The sequence below is a fragment of the Eubalaena glacialis genome, chromosome 6, assembly GCF_028564815.1.
Source record: "Eubalaena glacialis isolate mEubGla1 chromosome 6, mEubGla1.1.hap2.+ XY, whole genome shotgun sequence".
In the NCBI taxonomy this organism is placed as follows: Eukaryota; Metazoa; Chordata; class Mammalia; order Artiodactyla; family Balaenidae; genus Eubalaena; species Eubalaena glacialis.
In genome coordinates, this window is record NC_083721.1 from 126,277,812 (window position 1) to 126,291,345 (window position 13,534).

A 13,534-nucleotide genomic window follows, 5' to 3' on the forward strand; every position below is an offset into this window, starting at 1 on the left:
TAACTTGGGTTTTGAAGCCTTTCCTCTAGTTTTTCCACTACTGCTACTTTGGAAATAACCATGATAACTAAAACGTAGAAAACCAATCAAGACTAAACTTTTCTAAAAATTGAAAGCAAAGCTTTTTATTCTTTGAACAAAATTTTAAAACTTTTGTGTGTATGTGTGTGTGTGGTTTAAATTCAGCCCTCATGGAGACCATAAAGCAAATGTGGGTTTGAATCTCAAATTCAACAAAAAAAATGAGGAGGTACCTGGATATACTAAGAAAGTTGGAAGTGAATGGATGTATTCATCTGCAGCAGAACAACTTCTTGCAGAGTACTTGGAGAGGTAAGTGCCTAGCAAGATCCTACTGGGCATCCAAAAACGTAGGAATGTGGTAACTATTTTGCCTTGCTGATAAGAAAAATGTTTCCTTTAGTAAAATGTGACATATGTTAATATAAACTTAATTTAGTGTCGTGAAGCATCATAGCAACTAGTTAAAATAGAGTAGGAAAATACTGTACTTATATTATTCAAAATTAGAAAGGATGATGAGAATTGGCCTCCTTTTAATTAAAAATTTCCTTAACTTACTATCATAAGTTATTCACTACTCTGCATGTCTGTGTCAGTAGTAAGAGGATTGATATGGATAAACAAAACAACTCTTGGCATAGTGAATTTTCTTAAAACTGCAGCTGGACAATAGATTACTATCCTAGAATTACTGAATTTTATTGCTGAAATAGTCTAAGAAATCAACAAGTCTCAGCTCCTCGTTATAAAAATGAGAAATCTGAGTACCAAGATTTACTGAGTTAGTGTCAACGATTCATAGGAAATGCTCTACTTCTGATTAACAATTGAATGTTCTGTCCATTGTTCCACTGCTTTCTAACCTTCTTATATTTGAGGATCCCTGTATTAGTTTCCTAGAGCTGCCTTAACAAAATACCACAAACTGGGTGGCTTAAAACGACAGAAATTTATTGTCTCACAGTTCTGAACACCAGAGTCCAAAATCAAGATGTTGATAGGGCCATGCCTCCCCTGAAGATGCTAGGGAAGGACCTGTTCCATACCTGTCTCCTAACTTTCTGTAGCCTCACGAGTTTTGTTCCTTAGCCTATGGATGCATCACCCCAGTCTTCCATCTTCACATGGTTTTCTCCTTATGTGTCTTCATATCTTTTTTTTAATTTTAATTTTATTGGAGTATAGTTGATTTACAATGTTGTGTTAGTTTCAGGTGTACAGCAAAGTTATTCAGTTATACATATATTCATTCTTTTTTAGATTATTTTCTCTTATAGGTTATCACAGAATATTGAATAGAGTTCCCTGTGCTATACAGTATGTCCTTGTTGGTTATCTATCTTATATAAGTAGTGTGTGTATGTTCATCCCAAGCTCCTGATTTATCCCTCCCCGCCACGTTTCCCCTTTGGTAACCATAAGTTTGTTTTGGATACCTGTAAGTCTGTTTCTGTTTTGTAAATAAGTTCATTTGTATCATTTTTTTAAAAATTAGATTCCACAGATGAGTGATACCATATATTTGTCTTTGTCTGACTTGCTTCACTTAGTATGATAATCTCTAGGTCCATCCATGTTGCTGCAAATGGCATTATTTCATTCTTTTTTATGGCTGAGTAATACTCCATTGTATATACGTACCACATCTTCTTTATCCATTTCTCTGTTGGTGGACATTTAGGTTGCTTCCATGTCTTGGCTATTGTAAATAATAGTACTGCAGTGAACATTGGGGTGTATGTGTCTTTTTGGATTATGGTTTTCTCCAGATATACGCGCAGGAGTGGGATTGCTGGATCATATGGTAGTTCTATTTTTAGTTTTTTAAGGAACCTCTATACTCTTCTCCAGAGTTGTTGTTCCAATTTACATTCCCACCAACAGTGTAAGAGGGTTCCCTTTTCTCCACACCCTGTCCAGCATTTACTGTTTGTGGAATTTTTGTTGATGGCCATTCTGACCCGTGTGAGGTAATACCTCATTCTAGTTTTGATTTACATTTCTCTGATAATTAGCGATTTGAGCATCTTTTCATGTGCTTTTTGGCCATCTTTATGTCTTCTTTGGAAAAATGTCTATTTAGATCTTCTGCCCATTTTTTGATTTGGTTGCTTATTTTTTTGACATAGAGCTGCATGAACTGTTTGTGTATTTTGGAGATTAATCCCTTGTCAGTCGCTTCATTTGCAAATATTTTCTCCCATTCTGAGGGGGTTGTCTTTTCGTTTTGTTTATGGTTTCCTTTGCTGCATATCATCTTTCCTTTGTTTCTGTCTCTGTGTCCAAATTTCCCCTTTTTATAAGGACACCAGTCATATTGGATTAGGGCCTATCCTAATGACATTTTAGTTTGATTACTTCTTTTAAAATCCTATTTCAAAATAAAGTCAGATTCTGAGGTACTATGAGTTGGGACTTCAGTATGTCTTATGTTGGGGTGGGGGTGGGGGAGGCACATTTCAACTGCATATTACCATCTAAAAATTTAGATAATTTCTTCTATTTACCTCCATGTTTCCTTAAAAATGTCATGTTTAGACTGCTTTTTCTTGATTTTTCAACTTGACGTATGCATTGATTTCATACCATGAATGATGAAGCTTTAGCTTTCTTTTACCAGCCCCACTCCCTATTCCCTTACCTCCCTACACACATGAACACATTTCCCCTCTCATTATAGTTTTATCACAATTTTTTAAATTAAATCTGTATTTAAGGTTTAGTTGATTAAGATAATGTAAATGGTCACCTCTGGATCTTGTAGAGTATTGCATTTCCTTTCTTGTACACATTTTTGTTTTGTCTGTGTTGTTTATTCATTTGTTTCTTATCTATGTTCACGTAACTAATGCGGCCCCAAACTCTGTGCCATAGCTGGAAAACTTAATACAGTCAAACAAATCATGTGACCTCTCAGTTCCGTTTTCTTCTTGTATACTTCCTCTTAAAACTGTCTTTCTTCCTGCTTCAGTGTGAACTAATTGCTCTCCTGGGCTGTTGTACAGCTTTCATTCAAGTTTCTCTTTACTATCATCCTAGAAATTCCCTTCACCATTCTTCTGCATAGGATTCCTTTATTTCCTGGCTTTCATGCTTTATTCCTTCTGATTTGTGTCTCCATTTTGATGGAGCACTTATGCCAGTAGCTTCCTGAGAAAGCTTACATGTCTGGAAATTTCTTTAAACCTCCCTGATACTTGGTTGATAGCTCGCCTGGGTCTAGAATCCTAGATTGGAGATTATTTTCCTTCAGAATTTGAAAAGCGCTGCTCCATTCTCGTGTTTCCCTTGCTGTCAAGAAGTCTTGTGTTATTCTGATTCTTAATCTTTGTGCATGATCTATTTTTCATTTTCTGAAATCTTTTTAGAATCTTCCCTTTACCAATACTATTTAATAATGTGAAGATGTGTGCCTTGGAATGGGTCTTTTTTCTTTTATTTTGCTGTTCAGCCCTTTCAGACTTGAAACTGATGCCCTTCCATTCTGAGAAACTTTCTTGTATTATTTCTTTGATAATTTCCTCCTCACCATTTTGTTGTTGTTGTCGTCATTCTCTCTTTCTGGGACTCCTTTTGATATATGTTAGACCTTCTGGATTAATTCTCCTAATTTTCTCATCTCTTTTCATCCATTTTCTGTATTGTTATTATACTCCTGTTCTACTCTGTGGGAGATTTCTTCAGCTTTAACTTATTTTTTATTTTTATTTAATCATTTTTAATTTCTAGAAGTGTGTCCTTATTCTCTGGCATTCCTTTTTTATAGCATCTTGTTCTTATAATGAATGAAATGTCTTCTTTTATTTCTCTGAAGATAGTAATCTAGATTTTCTTCTATTCTTAATATTTTCTGTTTACTACAAATTGCTTTTTTTTCCTTTTCTGTTTGATTTGATCTCTCCTTTCATGTTAAAGTTTTTTTTTTTTTTTTGGTCTGGTGCTTCTTTAGTGTCTTACCATATTTACTATTCAGTGATTAAAAAGCTGACTGGAAATTTAATGTGCTTCAGTGAGGCTTCTCTGGTGGCACTTGGCTGTTTCAGCAGAGCATCTCCGAATATCACTACCTATATGTATATCTTTTCTCTTGAGCTGGGTAGTTTTCCCAGAAAGGTATTCTGCAGCCTTTTTCTTGGATGACAGATATGGAGAACAAAACTGACTTCCAGTGTTCTGGAAATTAACCAGAGAAAGGGGGTCTTATTACATAGTGGATACTGTGGTACACACCCAGATGTCTCTTCACGACTCAGGACCTATTCCCTGGGCAGCAGGAATGCTTCTGTCTCACAGCCCTCAGCAGTGAGCCTTTTCAGGAATTGCCCGACAGAAGAGAACTGCCTCACCTAAAGTTATGTCCCTATGCCACAACAGCCACACATCCAATACCTCATCAACAAGAAGATGTAAAGGCTCAGCCAACCTGATTGCCCCAGTTCAGGATAAGTCTGAGGAGCCATCCTACTTTGAGATCTCTATGCTACTGGCCAAGGAGTTCATTAAGATTGAACCACAGCCCCACTTCTCCCTGTGCCCAATTCCGCTTCCTTCCTTCCCTTCCACAGGTGTTGTTTCCACAGAACACACTAATAAACTTCTTCCATGTTTATCTCCATCTCAGGGTCTGCTTCTTAAAGATGTTATACTTCCTAGCCTGCTTCCTAGTGGCATGTTGTATAGTAGTTATATTTTCATTGATCCCCTGTTTTCAGTAGGGCACCTATCCTCTCTTCCTCATGCCCCACCCATCCAGTTTCCTGTGCCTGGAGTACCCAAGGCTCGAGCAGCCCCTATTTAGCCTCTCTGAAAGTAAACTACAGGATTTACTCTGAGGTGGAGGTGACTGCCTAACTGCTTATTATACAAAAATTTCAACTAAAAGCCTGTTAAACCCACCCCATACTGCAGCATCAAAATGTACGGAGCCCATATCTCCTGAGCTTTTGCAGACTTCCACAGTTCACATCAACTTGCTTCTTGTTGACTTCCCACTCTGGTGACTTAGGGTACAGCTTATTCCTATCTGTCAAGTCAGTTCATACTTATCTCTTCAGTTTTCAGTTTCTAAAATTTTGTTAACTCAACCTGTACTATCAGATTCTCTGCTGCTCTCTTCATCTGTCTTTATAGGTCCATGCCCTTTTTTCTACTTTACTATTCTTTTAGCAGGCTAGGATGGGAGCAGAAATAAGCACATGTGTTCAGTCTGCTACGTGTATTTGAAAGTACTACAGTACACTGTTAGAAAACAATGGAATTTTGAGGAATATCAGAAGAAACTTTTAATGGATTTTCATTTGCTTTTTTGTGGAGTGCTCTAGCTTTATTGTGAAAACTAGAAAATGAACCTGTATACATTATTTTTGTCCATTTATCACCTGTCATTATAGTCTAAGAGGGATAGAGTCAGTGATTGAAGTTTATAAGTAATCATAGTTTAATTATACTTAAGAATTGAATCATTTCTCCCTCGTCTTTTTTTGAGGACCTATGAATACTTTCAATCTTTTGGTCTCTATCCCTTATATGTGTACATAATTAGTCCTCAATATATTTAATATATCCCCTTAGGATCCAGAAATTTGATAGGAAGTTTATATGAAATTAGCCATATTTTTAAAAGCAGTATTTTTGTTTGTTTGTTTGTTCGGCTAGAGCTCCAGAACTATTTAGTTATATAGCCAAAAATAGCCAAGAGGATGTGTTCTATGAAGACGACATTTGGCCTGGAGAAAATGAGAATGGGTAAGCAAAATTTATGAGATTTATTGCTGCATAGTTCAACTTAGTGGTTGTACTGAAGGGTAGTAGTTAGTTTATCAAGAATTTATATTACTTTTGGGGGGAGGGTTTTGTATTGTTTTGTTCTTGCTTTAAGATCTTAATATAATTTTTTATTTCATTTATATCAGTAAAGTACTTTTAAACTAATTTTTGTGGTTTTTTTAAATTACTGAGAAATAACATGTCCATGTTTATATTGGATTTATAATTAGCCCCAATTAAGTGTTGTGATTAATTATATATTTGATATCTTTTATAATTCACAGCCCTCAGAAAGTTCATATCAGGCCTTTTATATAAACCCTCAGAAAGTTTCAATTAATGTGAAAAAATTATTGTTTTTAATATAGTGCTGAGAAAGTTCAAGAAATTATTACTTGGCTAAAGGGACATCCTGTCAGTACTTTGTCTCGTTCTTCTTGTGATTTACAAATTCTGGATGCAGCTATTGTTGAGAAAATTGAAGAAGAAGTTGAAAAGTGCAAGGTACTAATTTTCAATAACGAAGATTATTGACGAGATTTGAAGTTAAATGAACTATATGTTATCCTACAAATAATTTATTTGTATTTCAATCAAATAAAACATATACTCAGTGATTCTAAATTATGTCAAAATATTCTGTAACTTAAGAAAATATTCCAGCCTTTTCCAGTGTCCATTAAGTTTGTCTAAATAAATATAAATGCACATCTTTTTTCTTTTGGCCCCACCCTGTGGCATGTGGGATCTTAGTTCCCCGACCAGGGATCGAACCCATGCCCCTTGCATTGGGAGCGTGGAGTCTTAACCACTGGAACACCAGGGGAGTCCCTAAAGCCATAACATTTAAATTTTATGTCCTTGTAGTGTTTCTAATTTTAAGAATTAATATTTTGTGAGTCTAGTCAATAGGAAGTTTGTGATTGAGAAATAAGGTTAATTCCCTATTCTTTCCTATTCTAAGTTCTTTAAAAGATACAGTTCATGTTTTTATAGAACATAAAAATTATATTTATTTCACTTTTGTTTCCCACTGATAAACTCATTCAGTTACTAAGTATTTTTGAAATCCCACTTAAACTATCCTTTTTTTATGTCTTGATTTTAAAAAGCAGTAACCTGTGTAGGCTTAACTGTTTTATCTGTTTTGATTCCCTATCTTGATGCAATAGAAAATGGGTTAATTTTATTCCTTTTTTTAACTTACAATTTTATTTTTCACATATTTGCCTTTTTATTATAATGATGTTGCTTTCCTAACACAGTGCTCTCTTGTTTGAACTAATAGCCGAGTAAGTTAAGAACTGGTCTTTCACGTCATTTTCCCCCATCCCTCTTTCAGTACTTAAAACCTTAGGCAAGATAGTTAACCTTTCCATGCCTCCATTTCCTGATTGGTAAAATAAGAATAAAATAGTCCTCATATAGCCCTCGAAAGAATTAACTGAGTTAATATAAACTCCTAATAATGCCTAGCTATTATTAATGCTTAATAATACTTAGCTGTTATTATTTGAATCCTCTTATCACATGCTCAAGAGCTGTGAATTCGGTCTGGAAAATCACCACTAGATGACTCTTTAAGAAAAAATGTAAGGCTCAGAGCCAAGAGTTTGATATTTTGAAAGGTTAATGATATTCAGCTGAGGATAGAAAGCCTGCATTTCTTTTTAATTGTCTTTCATTGTAAAGTCTATTTGTCCAGTATGGTTTTTGAAATGAGTTTTCTACTTAACAAAAGTTTATAACTTTAAGCCCTCAAATTTTATTTGAACGCATTTGGATGCAGAGCTTTCTAAAATGTTTTACACATTCTCCCCTTACTTTGCAAACTGAAGATACACATACAAAGTTGTAGTCTATTATTTTGATTACAACATTTTTTAAATGTATGTACATATAGATAAGACAGGACTTTTTTATTAAACCTGTTAATGAGTCAAGGAGGACCAGTTATGAGTGACTCTTTTTTTTTCCCTTTTCAGTGTTATAATGTTATTAGGGTAATAAAGAAGGAGAAAAAACTAAAAAATGAACATAACATTCTGAATATAATTTAAACTTTTCTTTTTAATGCAGAGTCATCATTAAAAGTATCCCTAGTTTTCTTATTGACAGTGGTTCCCAAACTCAGCTAATTATCAAAATTACTGGAGGAGCTTTTTAAAAAACACGCATTCTGGATTCCACCCTCAGAGCAGTACTTCTTGAACTTTGCAAATGAATCACTGGGGGATCTTGTTAAAATACAGATTCTGATTCAGTAGCTCTAGGATGAGCAGCTCTTGATATTCTGCATTTCTAACAAGCTCCCAGGTGATCACACTTTCAGTAGTCATTCCCCAGAACTTCTCATTTTAGTAGCTGTGGGTTGGGGCCTATAGTGAAAATGCCATAGTCTATTAATTTGCCTAATGACTCAGGTTTGAATGCCATATTTTCTAATCAATGCTGTAATTATAGTAATAACGCCTAGGGATGTGCTAGAACATATGGGTTGTTTTTTCATATGCAATCCTCCAGGCACAGTTCTTGTGTCTGCTTTTTTAAATTACTTTAAATCTTTTCTCATATTCTTTTTTCTTGCTATTGTCAGTAGGCACCAGTTGTACTCTATCAGTACTTCTAGTCTGCTATGCCCTGGAAACATAGACACCTTGTCAGTAAGACCTTCACTTTTCACCCTATTTAAAATTTCAGTCTCTCCCCACACTGCTGATCCCCCTTCTCTGCTTGATTTTCCTCTATGCTTTTTACCTTTAAACATGCTATTTTTTTCCCCTTAGTTTGTTTCTTGTATGTCTCCCTGAACTAGAATAGAACAGTTCACGGTTCTATCTCCAGTACCTAAATCAATAAATGGCACATAAATAGAACTCAGTAAATATTTATTGATAGATAGAAATGAAATATCTCTATAATAAAAGAAAGTAGACTCTGTTTAAAGGCTGGAGTATTTTACAGTATATAAATACAAGAACTCTATAGTACATAGACTCTGTAGCTTAGGGCTGTTTTGTGCCCTTTTGTACTTATGTCCATAAGCTATGGTCTGAAAATAGGTGACTATCATTACAAGTAAACTGCTGCCATTTTTCCTATCAGGTAAGAATTCACTTTTTGAAAATATTTAATGTAAATCATAGTAATGGATTGCAATGGTTATAAAGTATTCTCACTTTTTTTTTTTTTACATAGTATATTTTTCCCTGTTAATTTTTTTTAATAGATCTTTATTGGAGTATAATTGCTTCACAATACTGTTAGTTTCTGTTGTACACCAAAGTGAATCAGCCATATGCATACATATGTCCCCATATCCCCTCCCTCTTGAGCCTCCCTCCCACCCTCCCTATCCCACCCCTCCAGGTCATCACAAAGCACCGAGCTGATCTCCCTGTGCTATGCTGCTGCTTCCCATTATCTAACTATTTTACATTCGGTAGTGTATATATGTCGATGCTACTCTCACTTCACCCCAGCATCCCCCTCCCACCCTGTGTCCTCAAGTCCATTCTCTATGTCTACATCTTTATTCCTGCCCTACAACTAGGTTCATCCGTACCATTTTTTTTTTCTAGATTCCATATATATGCGTTAGCATACAGTATTTGTTTTTCTCTTTCTGACTTACTTCACTCTATTGACAGACTCTGGGTCCATCCACCTCACTACAAATAACTCAATTTCGTTCCTTTTTATGGCTGAGTAATATTCCATTGTATATATGTGTCACATCTTCTTTTCTTTTATAAAGTGAAAGGTGGGTTTTTTTAATTTATTTATTTTATTTTTGGCTGCATTGGGTATCTTTTGGGACACGGGCTTTTCTCTAGTTGCAGCGAGCGGGGGCTACTCTTCGTTGTGGTGCGCGTTGTGGTGTGGTGGCTTCTCTTGCTGCGGAGCACGGGCTCTAGGCACGTGGGCTCGGTAGTTGTGGCTCGCGGGCTCTAGAGCCCAGGCTCAGTAGTTGTGGCGCACGGGCTTAGTTGCTCCGCGGCATGTGAGATCTTCCCGGACCAGGGCTCTAACCCATGTCCCCTGCATTGGCAGGCGGATTCTTAACTGCTGTGCCACGAGTGAAGCCCGCCACATCTTCTTTATCCATTCATCTGTCAATGGACATTTAGGTTGCTTCCATGTCCTGGCTATTGTAAATACAGCTGCAATGAACACTGTGGTACATGACTCTTTTTGAATTATGGTTTTCTCAGGGTATATGCCCAGTAGTGGGATTCCTGGGTCATATGGTAGTTCTATTTTTAGTTTTTTAAGGAACATCCATATGGTTCTCCATAATGGTTGTATCAGTGTACATTCCCACCAACAGTGCAGGAGGGTTCCCTTTTCACCACACCCTTTCCAGCATTTATTGTTTCTAGATTTTTTTGATAACTGCCATTCTGACTGGTGTGAGGTGATACCTCGTTGTAGTTTTGATTTGCATCTCTCTAATAATTAGTGATGTTGAGCATCTTTTCATGTGCCTCTTGGCCATCTGTATGTCTTCCTTGGTGAGATGTCCGTTTCGGTCCTCTGCCCATTTTTTAATTGGACTGTTTGTTTTTTTGATATTGAGCTCCATGAGCTGTTTGTATATTTTGGACATTAATCCTTTGTCTGTTGTTTCACTTGCAAGTATTTTCTCCCATTCTGAGGGTTATCTTTTTGTCTTGTTTATGGTTTCCTTTGCTGTGCAAAAGCTTTTAAGTTTAATTAAGTCCCATTTATTTATTTTTGTTTTTATTTCCATTACTCTAGGAGGTGGATCAAAAGAGATCTTGCTGTGGTTTGTATCAAAGAGTATTTTTCCTATGTTTTCCTCTAAGAGTTTTATAGTGTCTGGTCTTACATTTAGATCTTTAATCCATTTGGAGTTTATTTTTGTGTATGGTGTTAGGGAGTGTTCTAGTTTCATTCTTTTACATGTAGCTGTGCAGTTTTCCCAGCACCACTTATTGAAGAGGCTGTCTTTTCTCCATTGAATGTTTTTGCCTCCTTTGTCATAAATTAGGTGACCGTATGTGCATGGGTTTATCTCTGGGCTTTCTATCCTGTACCATTGCTCTATATTTCTGTTTTTGTACCAGTACCATATTGTCTTGATTACTGTACCTTTGTGGTATATAGTTTGAGGTCGGGGAGCCTGATTCCTCCAACTCTGTTTTTCTTTGTCAAGATTGCTTTGGCTATTCGGGGTCTTTTGTGTTTCCATACGAATTGTAAAATCCTCTGTTCTAATTCTGTGAAAAATGCCATTGGTAGTTTGATAGGGATTGCATTGAATCTGTAGATAGCTTTGGGTAGTATAGTCATTTTCACAATGTTGATTCTTCCAATCCAAGAACATGGTATATTTCTCCATCTGTTTATGTCATCTTTGATTTCTTTCATCAGTGTTTTATAGTTTTCTGAGTACAAGTCTTTCACCTCCTTAGGCAGGTTTATTCCTAGGTATTTTATTCTTTTTGTTGTGATGGTAAATGGTATTGTTTCCTTAATTTCTCTTTCTGATTTTTTATTGGTGGTGTATAGGAATGCCAGAGATTTCTGTGCATTAATTTTGTATCCTGTGACCTTACCAAATTCATTGATTAGTTCTAGTAGTTTTCTGGTAGCATCTTTAGGATTTTCTATGTATAGTATCATGTCATCTGCAAACAGTGACAGTTTGACTTCTTCTTTTCCAATTTGTATTCCTTTTATTTCTTTTTCTTCTCTGATTGCCGTGGCTAGGATTTCCAAAACTATGTTCGATAAGAGTGGCAAGAGTGGACATCCTTGTTTTGTCCCTGATCTTAGTGGAAATGCTTTCAGTTTTTCACCATTGAGTATGATGCTTGCTGTGGGTTTGTCATATATGGCCTTTATTATGTTGAGGTAGGTTCCCTCTGTGCCAATTTTCTGGAGAGTTTTTATCATAAATGGGTGTTGAATTTTGTCAAAAGCTTTTTCTGCATCTGTTGAGATGATCATATGGTTTTTATTCCTTAATTTGTTAATGTGGTGTACCACATTGACTGATTTGTGTATATTGAAGAATCCTTGCATCCCTGGGATAAATCCCACTTGACCATGGTGTATGATCCTTGTAATGTGTTGTTGCATTCTGTTTGCTAGTATTTTGTTCAGGATTTTTGCATCTATGTTCATCAGTGTATTGGTCTATAATTTTATTTTTTTGTGATATCTTTTTCTGGTATTGATATCAGGGTGATGGTGGCTTCGTAGAATGAATTTGGGAGTATTTCTCCCTCTGCAATTTTTTGAAAGAGTTTGAGAAGGATCGGTGTTAGCTCTTCTCTGAATGTTTGATGGAATTTGCCTGTGAAGCCATCTGGTCCTGGACTTTTGTTTGTTGGAAGATTTTTAATTACGGTTTCAATTTCAGTGCTTGTGATTGGTCTGTTTATATTTTCTGATTCTTCCTGGTTTAGTCTTGGGAAATTGTACCTTTCCAAGAATTTGTCCATTTCTTCATGGTTGTCCATTTTATTGGCATATAGATGTTTGTAGTTGTCTCTTATAATCCTTTGTATTTCTGCAGTGTCAGTTTTGATTTCTCCTTTTTCATTTCTAATTTTACTGATCTGTATCCTCTCCCTTTTTTTCTTGATGAGTCTGGCTAAGGGTTTATCAATTGTGTTTATCTTCTCAGAGAACCAACTTTTAGTTTTATTGATCTTTGCTATTGTTTTCTTCATTTCTATTTCATTTATTTCTGCTCTGATTTTTATGATTTCTTTCCTTCTACTGACTTTGGGTTTTCTTTATTCTTCTTTCTGTAATTGTTTTCAGTGTAAGGTTAGATTGTTTATTTGAGATTTTTCTTGTTTCTTGAGGTGAGATTGAATTGTTATAAACTTCCCTCTTAGAACTGCTTTTGCTGCATCCCGTAGGTTTTGGGTCATCGTGTTTTCGTTGTCATTTGTTTCTATGTAGTTTTTTATTTCTACTTTGATTTCTTCAGTGATCTCTTGGTTATTTAGTAGCACGCTGTTTAGCCTCCATGTATTTGTGTTTTTTACAGTTTTTTTCCGTAATTGATTTCCAGTCTCATAACATTGTGGTCAGAAAAGATGCTTGATACGATTTCAATTTTCTTAAATTTTCTGGGGCTTGATTTGTGACCCAAGATGTGATCTGTCCTGGAGAATGTTCCATGTGCAGTTGAGAAGAAAGTGTATTCTGCCACTTTTGGGTGGAATGTTCTATAAATATCAATTAAATCTATCTGGTCTGTTGTGTTATTGAAAGCTTGTGTTTCTTTATTTATTTTCTGTTTGGATGATCTTTCCATTGGTGTAAGTGGGGTGTTAAAATCCCCCACTACTGTGTTGCTGTCGACTTCTCCTTTTGTGGTTGTTAGCAGTTGCCTTATGTATTGAGGTGCTCCTATGTTGGGTGCATAAACATTTTTTTTTTACTTTATTTTATTTTATTTTTGGCTGTGTTGGGTCTTCGTTGCTGTTAGTGGGCTTACTCTAGTTGTGGCGGGCGAGTGCTACTCTTCGTTGTGGTGCATGGGCTTCTCATTACAGTGGCTTCTCTTGCTGCGGAGCACGGGCTCTAGGCTTGCGGGCTCAGTAGTTGTGGCACACGGGCTCAGTAGTTGTGGCTCACGGGCTCTAGAGCGCAGGCTCAGTACTTGGTGGCGCACGGGCTTAGTTGCTCCATGGCATGTGGAATCTTCTCGGACCAGGGCTCGAACCCGTGTCCCCTGCATTGGCAGGCGGATTCTTAA

At 36.2% G+C, this 13,534-nt stretch overlaps 1 protein-coding gene across 4 annotated transcripts in view; it reads left to right on the top strand.

Moving 5' to 3' along the window:
• Nucleotides 1-13,534, top strand: part of XRN1 (5'-3' exoribonuclease 1) — a 94,838-nt gene that overhangs the window by 49,901 nt on the left and 31,403 nt on the right. For all 4 annotated transcript variants that reach the window (XM_061193599.1, XM_061193602.1, XM_061193601.1 and 1 more), the window contains exons 25-27: nucleotides 187-333; nucleotides 5,680-5,769; nucleotides 6,159-6,294. In XM_061193599.1, coding sequence (XP_061049582.1) covers nucleotides 187-333; nucleotides 5,680-5,769; nucleotides 6,159-6,294 — 373 coding nt within the window. The remainder of the gene's footprint in view (nucleotides 1-186; nucleotides 334-5,679; nucleotides 5,770-6,158; nucleotides 6,295-13,534) is intronic.